Below are 14,019 nucleotides of genomic sequence, written 5' to 3'. Positions count from 1 at the left end.
TAAATTGTAGTTTTTTAATTTTCTAAAATATTCAACCTAGGAACATTAATTTTAACATACATGGTCTTGACTGAATAATATTCTGGAAGTGGGAACTATTTGGTACTTTTCTATTATTCAAATGGATTCTTTATAATGGTTAACCGGAATACACGGTCCTTATTAAATGAGAATTTATTGAAAGAGATCTTTGTACTTTTTCGTTTTTCCGATGGTACTTTTTGATATTTTTACGATATTGAACATAGTTAGAGTAGCGAAGCACCCAGGGTATGCTAGTCCACCATAAAACGAGAAAAATGTCCCACAGACCCACAAAATTATATACCTGAACCGTCTATCTCTAAAAATACGTTAGGGTCGTCCTGGAGGCACTTGAAAACATACAGTCAGTCCACTTGATTGCCAATCATCAAACATGTCGAATCCTAGTCGAATTTTAATGTTAAATAATCGTTCGATTTTTATTCTATCATCCATCTCTCCCGCTCTAGTATTCTGCTCTACAATTCTGCTGTATATAACATTGTTATTGGCTTCTCCAGTTGTAATTTTCTGCATTAAGGTCATCGTAATAATTCTCCTCCAAGTCTTAGCTAAACAAGTTCCCCTTTATACCTTGTCGGTTCGACCTTTATGCAAGTCATGCTATACATATTGAAAAGCCATTTCCGTTATTTAATTTCTATTGGCGCTTTCTCTTTATTAATTTAACTACATAGGTTTGATGTTGATATCTCACCATATGTTGATATCTCAAGCATTTTCGGAAGTGACAAAACGTTCAATGCTATTTCTGCTAATTCTTTGAATGGGTTACTCCCAGCAAAGTCTTCATAATTACAAACCTCAGTCCAATAGTTATAAGATGCTACATATTAAGAATTTATAGCATCAATTAAATCTTTGCTTTTTGAAAACAAGGATAAAGTGGAATTTTATTATTCTTCTTAGCTTTTAAAACATTTTCAACTGCAAGTAAATTTATAGTTTTTAGCATTTTAAAGTTTTCTGTCAACCTGAAAGCAATAAACAAATTCTAAATTTGTCAATACATTCGTAATTCAGCTCTGGCTAAAGGGAGATCGTCCTGCGTCATTGCGATTATCTCTTAAGGGTAATCAGACCGTCCTTTTTGCTCTGCCTTCGAGATTTTTATGTTTCACTACCGCAAAGGTTTGGCATGTGGCGTTGGATAACGGTAACGCGTTACTGTTTTTCGAGTTCTATATATTAACCATATGAATTCGGATTTATAACCCAACTTTTACTTTGATACGTGGTTGAGAACCATCGAAAACTCATTAGATTTTGATGGAGACCACAAAACTCATTAGCTAAGTCTAAGCGATCTGACTTCCTATACAAAGGTATAGGTCGTTTCGGTATTTCTTGGACAAGGCTTCTTTGTTACCCTGGCACTATGCTTGCTATATGCGGCGCCATTTTAGATCAATAACTGATGATTAATACATAACTTTTTTTCAGTTGTAATATCAAACGGTCAACAAAGTTCAAGGCTTAATTAAGCTTGTTTCTGTTTGGCTATCGATTGCATTTTTAAATTCTTTAAAAGATGTATCAAAAGAAAATCCCATATAGTAAAAATGTCAATTTCTGTTACAGGCTCTAAAACGATCTGTTTTAGGAAGTTAATAGAAACTTCCATATCGTTTGAAAGTTTTTGTAGGATCTGCTTTTTGGCTCTGAAAGCTTTTGTTTAACATTTTGGTTAAGCTTTAAAATATTTTAAATAGATTTTCGATTTTATCTTCGTACTTATTCTACTAACCGTTATACGACTCTCGAATACAAATTACACGGTTGCATTTGTTCTTACTCATATCATTAACCTTAGAGAAAACGCCGTTAAAACCCCAGACTTCACGCTAACGGCATTTTTCCCGTAATTGCAAAAACGTATGATTTGACGAGAAAAATGTCTTTACATTGCATTTTCTAGCGCTAAAAACGGTATTGAACCGCTTTTAACACACCATGGCTCTAAATATAATCAATTTAATATAAATTATTTAATGAAATTTATTATTTATGACCCTCCTTACGGAAGGTCTATGAAAAAATTGTATTTAGACTCATTAGAGTGCTCCTCTCCACGGAAATCTTTAGTAAAAGGCGAAAGATTTATTCGACAACTGAAGAGAAGCCAGAGTGAAGAAACCAGACACAAACTAAACATAATATTCCAAATAAAACACAAACAATATGAGAATTATAAATAAAAAAAGAAAATATAAAAATACACACGAACTAAAAAACAAACAACCACCAAATAGAGATAATAAATGTGTGCAGGGTTGGAATGTTTACATTAGTGTGGGATTTAAAAGTAACTAAAGAAAAATGTGTGTTTAATTACTACAAATATATTTTTATAATTACCTTAAATATTAATATAATTATACATTCATATCAATATCTTTATATCCATCAGATAATATATGAAGACAAAAGCAACATAATTCAATGTTATAATAGATAATTTTCTTACAATCTTATTAATTAACATTAAAATTAATGAATGTTTTAATTATAATTCGAAAATTTCATGTGATTGTTGTAGATTTTGTTGTACAATAAGTTACAAAACCACTTTTATAATAGTTACACTTTTATACAATGTAGGGAATAACACATGTAAATTAAATTAATGTAAAACTCCCATCTTTGTTTCAGTAGCGTTGCCATTCTTCTAAATTTTCGCCGTAGATTTAGCGTTTTTTAGCAAAAGTCGTATTTATTCTTTGAGATATTTTAATGTTGACACATCATTTTTAAACTAAATAATCTTATTTTCTGAACATTTATCTGACAATCGTGTATAGATAGACTCAGAAGACATATTGTCTGTTGATATCTGTCTAGGTTTTTGCAATAAACTTTATAGTATTTTTTATTATGCATGTTTGTAACAATATTGGGCAAAATTTACATGGTTGTTTTGCGCTTTAAGGCCCAAACACTTTGCGTCGAACTGCTGGCAGCTCGTGTTTACTGTATGTGTTTAAATGAGAGCGGTCACAATCAATCACGGTCAAACTTGTGCATGAAGTACAAAAGATGAAAAATATTCAACTTTGGCGTACGAAACAGAAAAGAAAGAAAAAATGAAAACAAAAACAAAACTGTCAAAAATTTTCATTTAACAAATTACACGCTGATGTTTGTAATGCGTGAAAAATTCAGCAACTTGTGATCCAGGTCTAACCGTATATTTTTTTAACTTCGCGTTTTTCTCCTGCTTTTATTTAATTTTTCATCATTAAAGGTGAAAGTACACAAAACGCGTTTAGGCGGCAACGCGTTTTACGCTTTTCAAACTTTTCGCGCTTTACAAGCTGCAAGTTACACACTACACGTCATTTTGATCTTTTTTAAATGTTTTTTTAAACTACTACTGTTTTAAAAATAAAAATTTAATGTTTTGCTTATTTTTTAAATTTTTTCTTTCAATATTGATCAAATTAATTTCATTTTAGTTTACTCTTATTCTACACAAAACAAAATACAACCCTGATCAGCTGCCGATGCATCAAATGTTGAAAGTTGCTGAACTTTTCGCGGCAGACGCAATACAAACCACAGTGTGTAAGTGGCGGTCCACACTAGAAAAGAGAATTAAGAAAAAGTTTCTCAACAAAAGTTTCCTAGTACGAGAAACTCCGTACCGCGAGAGAGATGAATGATACTTCTTCTCTTTCTCTCTTATGCAAAATCAAAAGTTTCCAAAAAAAAAATTTCCTAGTATGGACCGGCAGTAACTTGTTAAATGAAAATTATTTCAACATTTATAGACATAAGCCTATGATTTTGCGTGAGGGAGAAAGAATATCATTCATATCACTCGCAGTACGGAGTTTCCCGTACTCGGAAACTGCCGGTCCACACTAGGAAACTTTTTTTGGGAAACTTTTGATTTTGCGTGAGAGAGAAAGAGAAAGAATATCATTCATCTCTCTCGCGGTACGGAGTTTCTCGTACTCGGAAACTTGTTTCGTTATTCTTCTCATTCGTACAACAACAAATCAATGCAATTAATACGTAGTTTCTGAAATAAAAGTTTCTATGTGTGGAGAATTAAGAAAAAGTTTCTCTACGAAAGTTTCCTAGTGTGGACCGGCACTAGTGTGGACCAGGTCAAACTTTCTGAAACAAAAGTTTCTTTGTATGGACATTAAGGAAACTTCAAAAGAGAATTAAAAACAAAGCAACAAACAAAAGTTTCCTAGTGTGAACTAGGTCAAACGTGTACTTTAATAGCTGCGAACAACATGTGTTGTCTACAATAAAACAAAATACGACATCGTTAGGACAAAATACTAAATTCGACTTTTTGACAATTTTCGTCGCAAATCGATTTAGAAATATCTCATCGCTGATATTAATATTTCATGGAAATGCTATTTTTAATATGTACCTTTATAGATAATTTTATAAATAATTTCTCTGGCAGCACTGAATATTTGCAATAAAAAAACATATTAAACTAAATCAGTGATGAGTAAAATTAATTAATCGTACCATTTGTGGTACTATTCCGTACATTCGTTTAGTAGTTTAAAATTTTTAAAATGACGGCACAATAATAACTTAGTTGATATTACATTCAGTTTTAAATGAAATTCTAAATGCTGTGATACACACTGTGTATTAAACAGTTGTCAAAACTTACAACGTTGACCGAAAAATGTTCATAAAATGTTTTACAATCAAGTGGACTTTAATCCAAAAAAAAAAAAGAAATATTTCTTTCTTTTGACATCATATTTAACTTCTTTATAAATATTAAATTTCATATGTTCATAAATTGTAAAAAAGTTCACTTGATTGTAAAACATTTTCTGAACATTTTTCGGTCAACGTTGTAAGATCTGACAACTGTTTAATACACCGTGTGCATCACAGCTTTTAGAGTTTCATTTAAAACTGAATGTAATATTAACTAAGTTGTTAAAAGTTTAAACCTTAAAGTATTATATGTATTAACTAAAAAGTACCATTCAAAAGTCTCATCCCAAATTCGTTCGATTCGTCATCATTGTAGAAATTGCTAAACATACAAACAAACAGCATGTATTCGTTCGTATAACTCATGACTTGCTAAAACAAAATAAAAATATTTTCACTAAACACATGTTGGTTGGCTATAAGCCGGCTGCAGCAACAACAACAAATCATACACACACTCAAACATACTAATGTTATTGTCAGTATACTACTTTAGTATAACGCTAGTGAGGGGTTGTTTTTGTAATATATTATCGCACATTTTCATACGTTTCGAATTGAATGTATAAAATAGCTTTAAATTTAACGTATAATTCTCATTTAGTTTATTGTTACTTTGGCATAAGTAATTGAGGTTGACAATTGAAAAGTTATCGCTTCTCGGCCTTATGGCTAAGATCAAAGTGTAGTATCTGTTCTTATCAGCTTAACATCTGATAGATCCTCCATCGGAGGACAACAAATGTTAAACTGATTTTTGGAAATAGACGGGATGTTTAGGGGCTTGCTCCACTCCTGTCACGGGTTGGCCCGGTATTGCAGTACCGCCGGGATTTCGGCCCAAATTAATAATAAATTTCATATTATAAAATATTTTTCTTGAAGTTTGTGTCAGGATTTATATTGTTTTAGTCATTCTTTACTGAAATTGTGTGACGGAAATCGCCAACACACACCCATTAAATCGCAAAAAAAAAAACTTATGAAGTTTTATTGATACCAGCGTAAAATAATTGCTTTTATACCCTACACCACCACTATAGTGGGGAGGGTATTATACGTTTGTGCTGTTGTTTGTAACATACAAAAATATTGGCACCTTAAAGTATACCGATCGATTCCGGATCATTTTTTTAGTCGATTAAGACATGTCCGTCCGTACGTCTGGCTGGATGTCCATGTAAACCTTGTGCGCAAGGTACAGGCCGCAATTTTCAAGATAATTTAATGAAATTTGGACCAAACATGTTTTTTGGCAAAGACGAAGCCTATTGAAAATGGTTGAAATCGGTCCATTTTTTCACCTAGCCCCCATACACCGTACCTCCCGATTTGAACTTTTTATGTCTTAATTACGTCAAATATCCTATTATCTTTCTAAAAATTGGTACAAATAAGTTTTATATAAGTATAAATGACACTACAGATTTTCGTAAGGATTGGCCCTTATTTGACCCTAGCCCCCATACAAACCCCCCTTCAAAAATGTCTTAAACGTCTAAAATTGACTTGTAACCATTTGTATCGCAATGAAACTCAACAAAACTTTTTAAAAATATATCCTTTTCCCAAATTTACCGAGGATCGGCCCATATTTGACCTATCTAAAGCCTCATTTAGAAATTTTGGTTTTTTATCAATAAATTGCTTAAATATTTTGGAATAATATTCTTCAAGATAAAAGTTTCTTTATAAAAAGTAGACATTTTAAAAATATATTCATGGTGTAGGGTATTATATGGTCGGCCATGCCCGACTATACTTTCATACTTGTTTATGGATAGGCAAAGATTCCAAATAGGCCCTCTTCTCTTAACTCACTATTTAATTATTATATCGGCATAAAATTCTACATAAATATGTTTGCAATGTATAAATCATTCCCCAAAATATTTAACGTCTTGGGTCCATAATTCGACCATGGATGTAAAGTTTGTTATATAACATGTAAATTTCTTTAGGTCAAGGCTATTTAAGATTTAAGTAACTTTTAACTGATGAAAACATTCAAAATTTTGTTTGCAGATTCAAGTTGTGAATGGGGTTATCCTGATATCGTGGCGTCAGTCGGTGTTACAGAAACAAATCGATTATGGTGCCAAATTAGGACATGTTGTACTCTCCTTAGCCAAAATGGAATTAGATAATTTCTTTAAAAATGTCATGCCAGTAGCTGATTATTTTGATCAAAGTGATATGTTAATAGCGGTAAGTAACTAGTATAAACTAATATTTCATACAACTGGATATATGTATATATAACATTCAGGTGAATGGCGAGCGAGCGCCCTCTGAAGTGTACAAAGATTTCCGTACGGCTGTGCTTGACATACTGAGTACATTGGAAAATCAGGAGGCCATTCTAAATGGAGTAACAGGTATGGGCAGAGGGATTAATGATATACCCGGCAGTATAGTTAGCGTAGATACGGCACCTAGTCAAGCACAGAATATTCCAGGGATCTCTAATCATAACCCTGCTCCAATTTCAACAGTTTTATCACAGAATCAGCAGCAACAACAACAGCCCGCAACAGTGCCACAGATGTCTGAGGATCCATCTAGAAATATAACCAATGCAGTGATTTCACATGTAGCCTCAAATGCAGCCCAGGCGGTATCATTAACAGGAGCCCCAGATGTTATAACCCAACAACCAATGCTGACAAATGCTGCCAACTACATGAGTACAGATGGGCGTGGTTTACCACCGGTTATATGGGTTATAGGAGGACCAGGCAGTAACAAGGCTACATTATGTATGAAGGCAGTGGGTTTAAATCCCGGATGGGCTCATTTTAGGTAAGTTATGGTCAAAAGAAATGTAATATAATTATAAAATTATGTTTAAATTTGTATTATTTAGTGTGGGTCGCTTGTTACGCTCGATTACCGATTCAGCACCACGTGCCAATACCGAAAGTTATGCCGTCAAAGAAGCTTTAGCTGCTGGCGAAATGGCTCCGGAAAAAGCCGTTAATATTATATTGGAAACGAATCTAAAACAATTTGCCGATAAAAATGGCATTATAATAGATGGTTTTCCCCGAAATATGCAACAGGTTAAATATTTTGAAGATAAGGTGGGTAGAAAGGAAAAGAATTTGTCAAAAATTATTAAATAATAATTTGAATTTGAACACAATTTTCAGTACAAACTACGTCCCCCTATAATATTATTGGATTGTTCTAAATTACAATTAGGGAGAGGACGTATAGATGATACGGTATCCTCATTCCGCCGACGATTGGAACTGTTTCGTGAGCAAACTTTACCCATGCTTAAGGCCATGGATAATAGCAATCGTTTACAAATTGTAGGTATTCTTGTTTAAGTAGCAAATAACGGAACTAAAGTAATTACTATTACAGATCGATGGCGATACCGATAGTCCCTCGGTTCAAAGGGAATTTGAAAAATCCATACGCAATCATATACAAAATCTCACAGGCAACCAAATGAATCATGTGCAACAGCCGATGAGTAGACAACCAGCACCTGTAGATCAAACCGATGCCATACTACAGGATCTGGAGAATAATATGCCTGGTGCAGTGCCAACTATAAGCCATCATGTTAGTCTCATGAATGGTCATATCAAAAATCGTAATACAAGTGCTAATAATCATTTAGCCAATAATAATAATAATTACAATAATAAGAATACAAATCACATGAACGGTGATATTGGACAAACCGGACAGAGAATGGATTTCCGACATATGCTAGAGGAAGCCGAACGTTATCCGGTAGATTCGTATATGTAAACTAAAAGGGAACAAAGAAGAACACACAATTAAAATCATAATCAACTAATAATTAGTTATATAATCAAACACATATTAATTACACAGGGCAACAAAAATACGGTTTTTAATGGGAGCAACAAAATTTTTTGTCAAGTCTTTAAAAAATGTTGTTTGCTTTAACCATTTAATGGTTGTTTGAACTAACAAAGTTTGCCCATATGATTTAGCAAAGAATTTTGTTGCAATCACTAAACTGTTTCGCTGTGTGTATACACCGCAAAAAAAAAGAAAATATTTTTTTAAGTAAACCACAAAAAAAAATTAATTATAATTAAGAAATTTTCTTTAATTAATTGAAAAAGTACTTAACTAATGCAAGTATTTCAATGGTTTAAAGCTTTAACAGAAAATTTATATTTAAAATTAGTTTAGTTTAAAATATATAAAAAATAGACAAAATATTTTAGTTTGAGTTTTTTGAAAATTTTTAATTTTTTAACTAAATTTTAAATTTATAATAAAATAAAACTTTAATTATATATTTAAACAAAAAAAAAACTTATATAGAATAGTTTGTTTAATAGTATTAATTATTATATAAAGTTAAGAAAAGTATAATTGAAATGTGGACCAAGTCTGGCACTTGTGTTGAATTAATTTCAATAAAATTTTTTGGTTTTGTTTTCAATTTTAATTACAACATTTAATTTATGAGTTTCTAATATATATTTTGATATAAATTATTAATTACAGGTTTTAGGTCTAATATAGTTTTTAGGTTCTAGTATTTTTAAGTTGTTTGTTGAACATATAAATAAATTAATAAAGTAAAATTAAATACAAAATATTGTTGTTTACTTTAAGCGAATTGGCCAAAAGCGGTTATAGGACAAGTCATCAATGTATACTGGACACATTGGAAAGTTATACACAATCAATATACCAGACACAGAATATGTCGAAAACTTTAAAACGCTGATCAAAGATAGAATGTCTTGATCAAGCGGAACATTAGAGCAAATACCAGTAGGAGTCCGTTGTTACACGGATGGCTCTAAATTGGGGGATAAAGTGGGACTGGGGTTCTATATTGAAGATTCAGAAGCAGAAATATACCACCGTTTACCAAATCATAACACAAGCTTCCAGACAGAACTACGAGCAATAATGGAATTCGTAAATTGGATTAGAATAAATATGGCGCCCACAGCGCTTAATATATTTACCGACAGACAGAATGCAATTAGGGCGATTTTGGGTGATATAACTTAATCTAAGACCGTATTGGATTGTAAGAAAGCTTTAACTGAATACTCTCCCAGAGGTAAGGTTCATATCATAGGGGTACCACCCCACTCGGGAACTAACAAAGTTCGGTGACGAAAGAGCGAATGTAATAGCTTTAAAGGGAAGGGAGCTCGGTGCAGTTAACCTGACAAACGCAAAACCATTCGACCAGATTTCCAGGCCGATGTAAAATGATAGGCGGCGCAATCATTTTAGATCGGCGGCGCAATCATTTTAGATCGGCGGCGGCGGCTTATTATAGAAAAATTTGACGGCGGCTAAAATGTCGGCTCAATTTAAACTTTTCTTCAGAAATTGCCCTTATAAGCGTTTATTATATTGAAAAATCTCTGTATAATAGTCCTGTCTCTATATAAGTTTTTTCTGCAGAAAAATTAACATTTATAGTAGTTTTCAAAATTTTAATATTAGCACAATATTGTGTGGCAACACTTTTCAATTTGCAATAATAATTTAAAATAGTGGCAACTCCAAATTGGTGAATTTATTTTCCGAAATACATGTGTGATTCCAATCTTTATCAGCGGCTTAGCTTTTGAGCCGAAAGAAGACGGAGCGGCTAGAAGACGGAGCGGTTAGAAAAATTTAACCGGCGGCCAGCCGCCGCCGATTTGAACCGTTTCGGCTTGTATCTCTGCATTCGGCGCAACAAAAGTTGAAAAAGATTCAATGGGGTGACCTTGATTAGAGCTAGACGAAAAATCTACTCAAAATGAGCAAGTCTGAAGCATGCAAAATTGGATGTACTGATTCAGACGTACTTTGTAGAGCATGTGGAGATGACAGTGAAACTCTGAAGCACCTTCTTTGTCACTGCCAGTGGATGTTAGATCTAAGTATCTTGGAAGTGATGTTATTCCGGAAATAACATTCCTGACTAACACTGGTTGGAAGTTTCTTAGGAATTACGTTTTGGAAGCTGAGTCTCTGAACACTGAAAGATAATTCATTTAGTTTGCTTTTTTTCATGATAAGGACCGCACAACAGGCCCGATTGCAGAAAGTAGTAGATATATATAAGACTTTTCACATTTTGCTGGGCTAGCATTACAATGATATGCCCGTAAAATGTACTTAAACAACAACTTACTTTTCCATGTCAACTACATAACATTAGCATTACTTAGAAGGGCTCTAGTAATGAAAAAAAAACATGTGTGTATATCATATTTTAACTATGACTCAATTTTACAGATTTTAAATAGCATTTCTAATAAAAATTTTCAACTTATAAAATTTGCAGACTCGTGAAACCCTTAATCTACAATATACTAAGTATTTTTGCCACACGTGTCCTATATATATATTCGCAAAATAAGTTGTAATTGAAATCATCTTTAATTATTTTTGTTATTATTTAGTTATTGACAGCTTCATAAATATTAAAATTTTGTATCAACAAAGTATTGGAAATCTGTATATACAGATATTTCAAGGAGTGCTGTCATAAATGACAAGACCAATTGTAAGTTAAGATTATTTGAGCATTTACACGAAGTGGTTGAAAAATTGTAGGATTCAAATCAAAAAAAAATCAAAATTTCAGAACTCCATATCTTTATGTTTGAAACCCATCGGGTTTCACACATACATAGTCAGATCATTTTAGATTTTAATAATGAGATGAACTTATACCGACGACAATTTTGATCATACTTTCGTATATCTCGCAGAAAATTCTTTCTAATATCTGTTAATAAATATGTAATTTACTAATAGTCTTGTTTATATAGATTTATATATTCCCAACAGAAACCTAATCAAACCGATAGGTAGGCACAATTCGAGAGTAAAGTAAACGACCTAGCATAATGAGCAAAAAATCTAAATTAATAATAAGCTTATCTTGACTTGACTAACACTTCAAAGATAAAGAACAAAATTGGAAAAAAGAGTAAAACGTGATTATCAAAAGATTAACACCTTTATTATTTATATTTTTTATAACAAATATATAAAATCTAATCACTCCGTAAACACATGTAAGTATGTATATTTTTTGTTAGACTAAAATTAGCCGTAATACATAGTTCTAACTCATAGTTTGTTGTTCATGTACTATCGCTTGCTACGTAATTGTAAATCTATTTTTTCTTTTGAACAACGAACGTGGGGGTTTTAAATTGTTAAAAATAAAGATTTATTACTATTTACCAATAGTTTTATTTTGCTAATTTACTTATTGGTAATGTTAGCACAGATGGGTTGGAGCAAATCGTTATCAGCGGTTTTAAATTTAAACATTATTTTAAAATTAACGTTTTTAATCTTTACGATGTTTTTATGATTTACTATCCTGTTAAACTTCGAGCAGTTCAATTAATGTTGTGAAAAAAGAACCGTTTAAAAGTTATTGAAAATAAGTGGATAGTACATGTAACTAACTAACTAACTAACTAACTAACTTACTAACTAACTAACTAACTAACCAACCAACTGACTAATTAAATAACTAACTAACAAGTCAACTAACTAGACTGGATTATAGATTAGGCTAGACCATAGACTAGAACATAGAATAGACTAGACAATAGAATACACAATAGACTAGACTACAGATTACACTATAGACTAGATTATACGGACAACACTATAGATTACACTATAGACAATACTATAAACTAGACTTGACCTTACTGGACTAAACTATAGACTAGACTATTTATCAGACTATGGACTTGTGTATAGACTAGACTGCATAATAGACTATATAATAGACTATAAACTAGATTATAGACTAGATTATGGACCAAACAAGATTATAGACTAGACTATAAACTAAAACTATTGACAATACTATAGATTATATACTAGACTATGGACTGGACTATAGACTACACTAAAGACTAGACAATAGATTATAAACTAGATTATAGACTAGACTATGAACTGCACTATAATCTAGACTATAGACTAAACAAGAATATAGACTATAATATAGACAGGACTAGTGACAGTACTATAGACTAGACTATGCACTACAGTATATACTAAACTATGGATTAGACTAGAGAATACACTATAGACTAGACAATAGAACACACAATAGACTACAGACTACACTATAGACTCGATTATAGACTAAATTGCAGACAACACTATATATTACACTATAGACAATGCTATAAACTAGACTATTAACTTGACTGGACTAAGCTATAGACTAGACTATATATCAGACTATAGACTAGAATATAGACTCGACCATAGATCAAACTATAGACCAGATTATAGACTAGACTAGACTATTGTAGACTAGATTATTGACTTGAATAGACGAAACTAGACTATAGATTATATTATAGGCTAGACTATAGACAACACTATAGACTGACTAGACTATAGATTAAACTTGATTATAGACTAGGCTACATACTAGTCTACAAACTGGATTTAGACTAGATTATAGACTACACAATAGTCTAGTCTATAGTCTAACCAGAATAATAGACTAGACTATAGACTATACTATAGACCACACTAGGCTATAGACTAGACGACAGACTAGACTGGTCTATAGACTGGACTATAAACTAGACTATAGACTAGACTATAGACTAGACTATAGACTAGACTATAGACTAGACTATAGACTAGACTATAGACTAGACTATAGACTAGACTATAGACTAGACTATAGACTAGACTATAGACTAGACTATAGATTAGACTATAGACTAGACTATAGACTAGACTATAGACTAGACTATAGACTAGACTATAGACTTGACTATAGACTAGACTATTAACTGGATTTAGACTAGATTATAGACCAGGATTATAGACTAGACTATAGACTACACTATAGACTATACTATAGACCAGACTAGGCTATAGACTAGACTTTAGACTAGACTGTAGACTAGACTGTGGACTAGACTGTGGACTAGACTGTAGACTAGACTGTAGACTAGACTGTAGACTAGACTGTAGACTAGACTGGACTATAGACTAGACTATAGACTAGACTATAGACTAGACTATAGATTAGACTATAGACTAGACTATAGACTAGACTATAGATTAGACTATAGACTAGACTATAGACTAGACTATAGACTAGACTATAGACTAGACTAGACTATAGACTAGACTATAGACTAGACTATAGAATAGACTATAAACTAGACTATAGACTTTACTTTTGTATAGTCTATAGTTCATCACACTCTGGTATCACACCTCATGGTTTTAAGTCCGCAAATATTATCG

At 32.2% G+C, this 14,019-nt stretch overlaps 1 protein-coding gene and 2 non-coding genes across 4 annotated transcripts in view; 2 read left to right on the top strand and 1 right to left on the bottom strand.

Moving 5' to 3' along the window:
- Positions 1-8,869, top strand: part of LOC111691083 (adenylate kinase isoenzyme 5) — a 30,031-nt gene extending 21,162 nt beyond the window's left edge. Inside the window, exons 4-9 of one of the 2 annotated variants that reach the window (XM_046956255.1) lie at positions 6,775-6,957; positions 7,019-7,127; positions 7,245-7,551; positions 7,616-7,832; positions 7,902-8,066; positions 8,122-8,869. In XM_046956255.1, the coding sequence (XP_046812211.1) occupies positions 6,775-6,957; positions 7,019-7,127; positions 7,245-7,551; positions 7,616-7,832; positions 7,902-8,066; positions 8,122-8,517 (1,377 nt within the window). In that variant the 3' untranslated portion in view covers positions 8,518-8,869. Of the gene's footprint in view, positions 1-6,774; positions 6,958-7,018; positions 7,552-7,615; positions 7,833-7,901; positions 8,067-8,121 lie in introns of both variants that reach the window. The other variant, XM_046956254.1, reaches the window with a different exon arrangement.
- LOC111691090 lies at positions 2,056-2,176 on the bottom strand. The gene has a single exon (XR_002762920.2). It is a non-coding gene; the product is annotated as a U5 spliceosomal RNA (small nuclear RNA).
- On the top strand, positions 5,402-5,598 carry LOC111691089. Its single transcript, XR_002762919.1, has one exon. It is a non-coding gene; the product is annotated as a U2 spliceosomal RNA (small nuclear RNA).
- Positions 8,870-14,019: the final 5,150 nt, after the last annotated feature.

This window comes from Lucilia cuprina, chromosome 2, assembly GCF_022045245.1.
Source record: "Lucilia cuprina isolate Lc7/37 chromosome 2, ASM2204524v1, whole genome shotgun sequence".
Lineage (NCBI taxonomy): Eukaryota > Metazoa > Arthropoda > Insecta > Diptera > Calliphoridae > Lucilia > Lucilia cuprina.
This window is presented reverse-complemented; position numbering and strand designations above follow the sequence as displayed.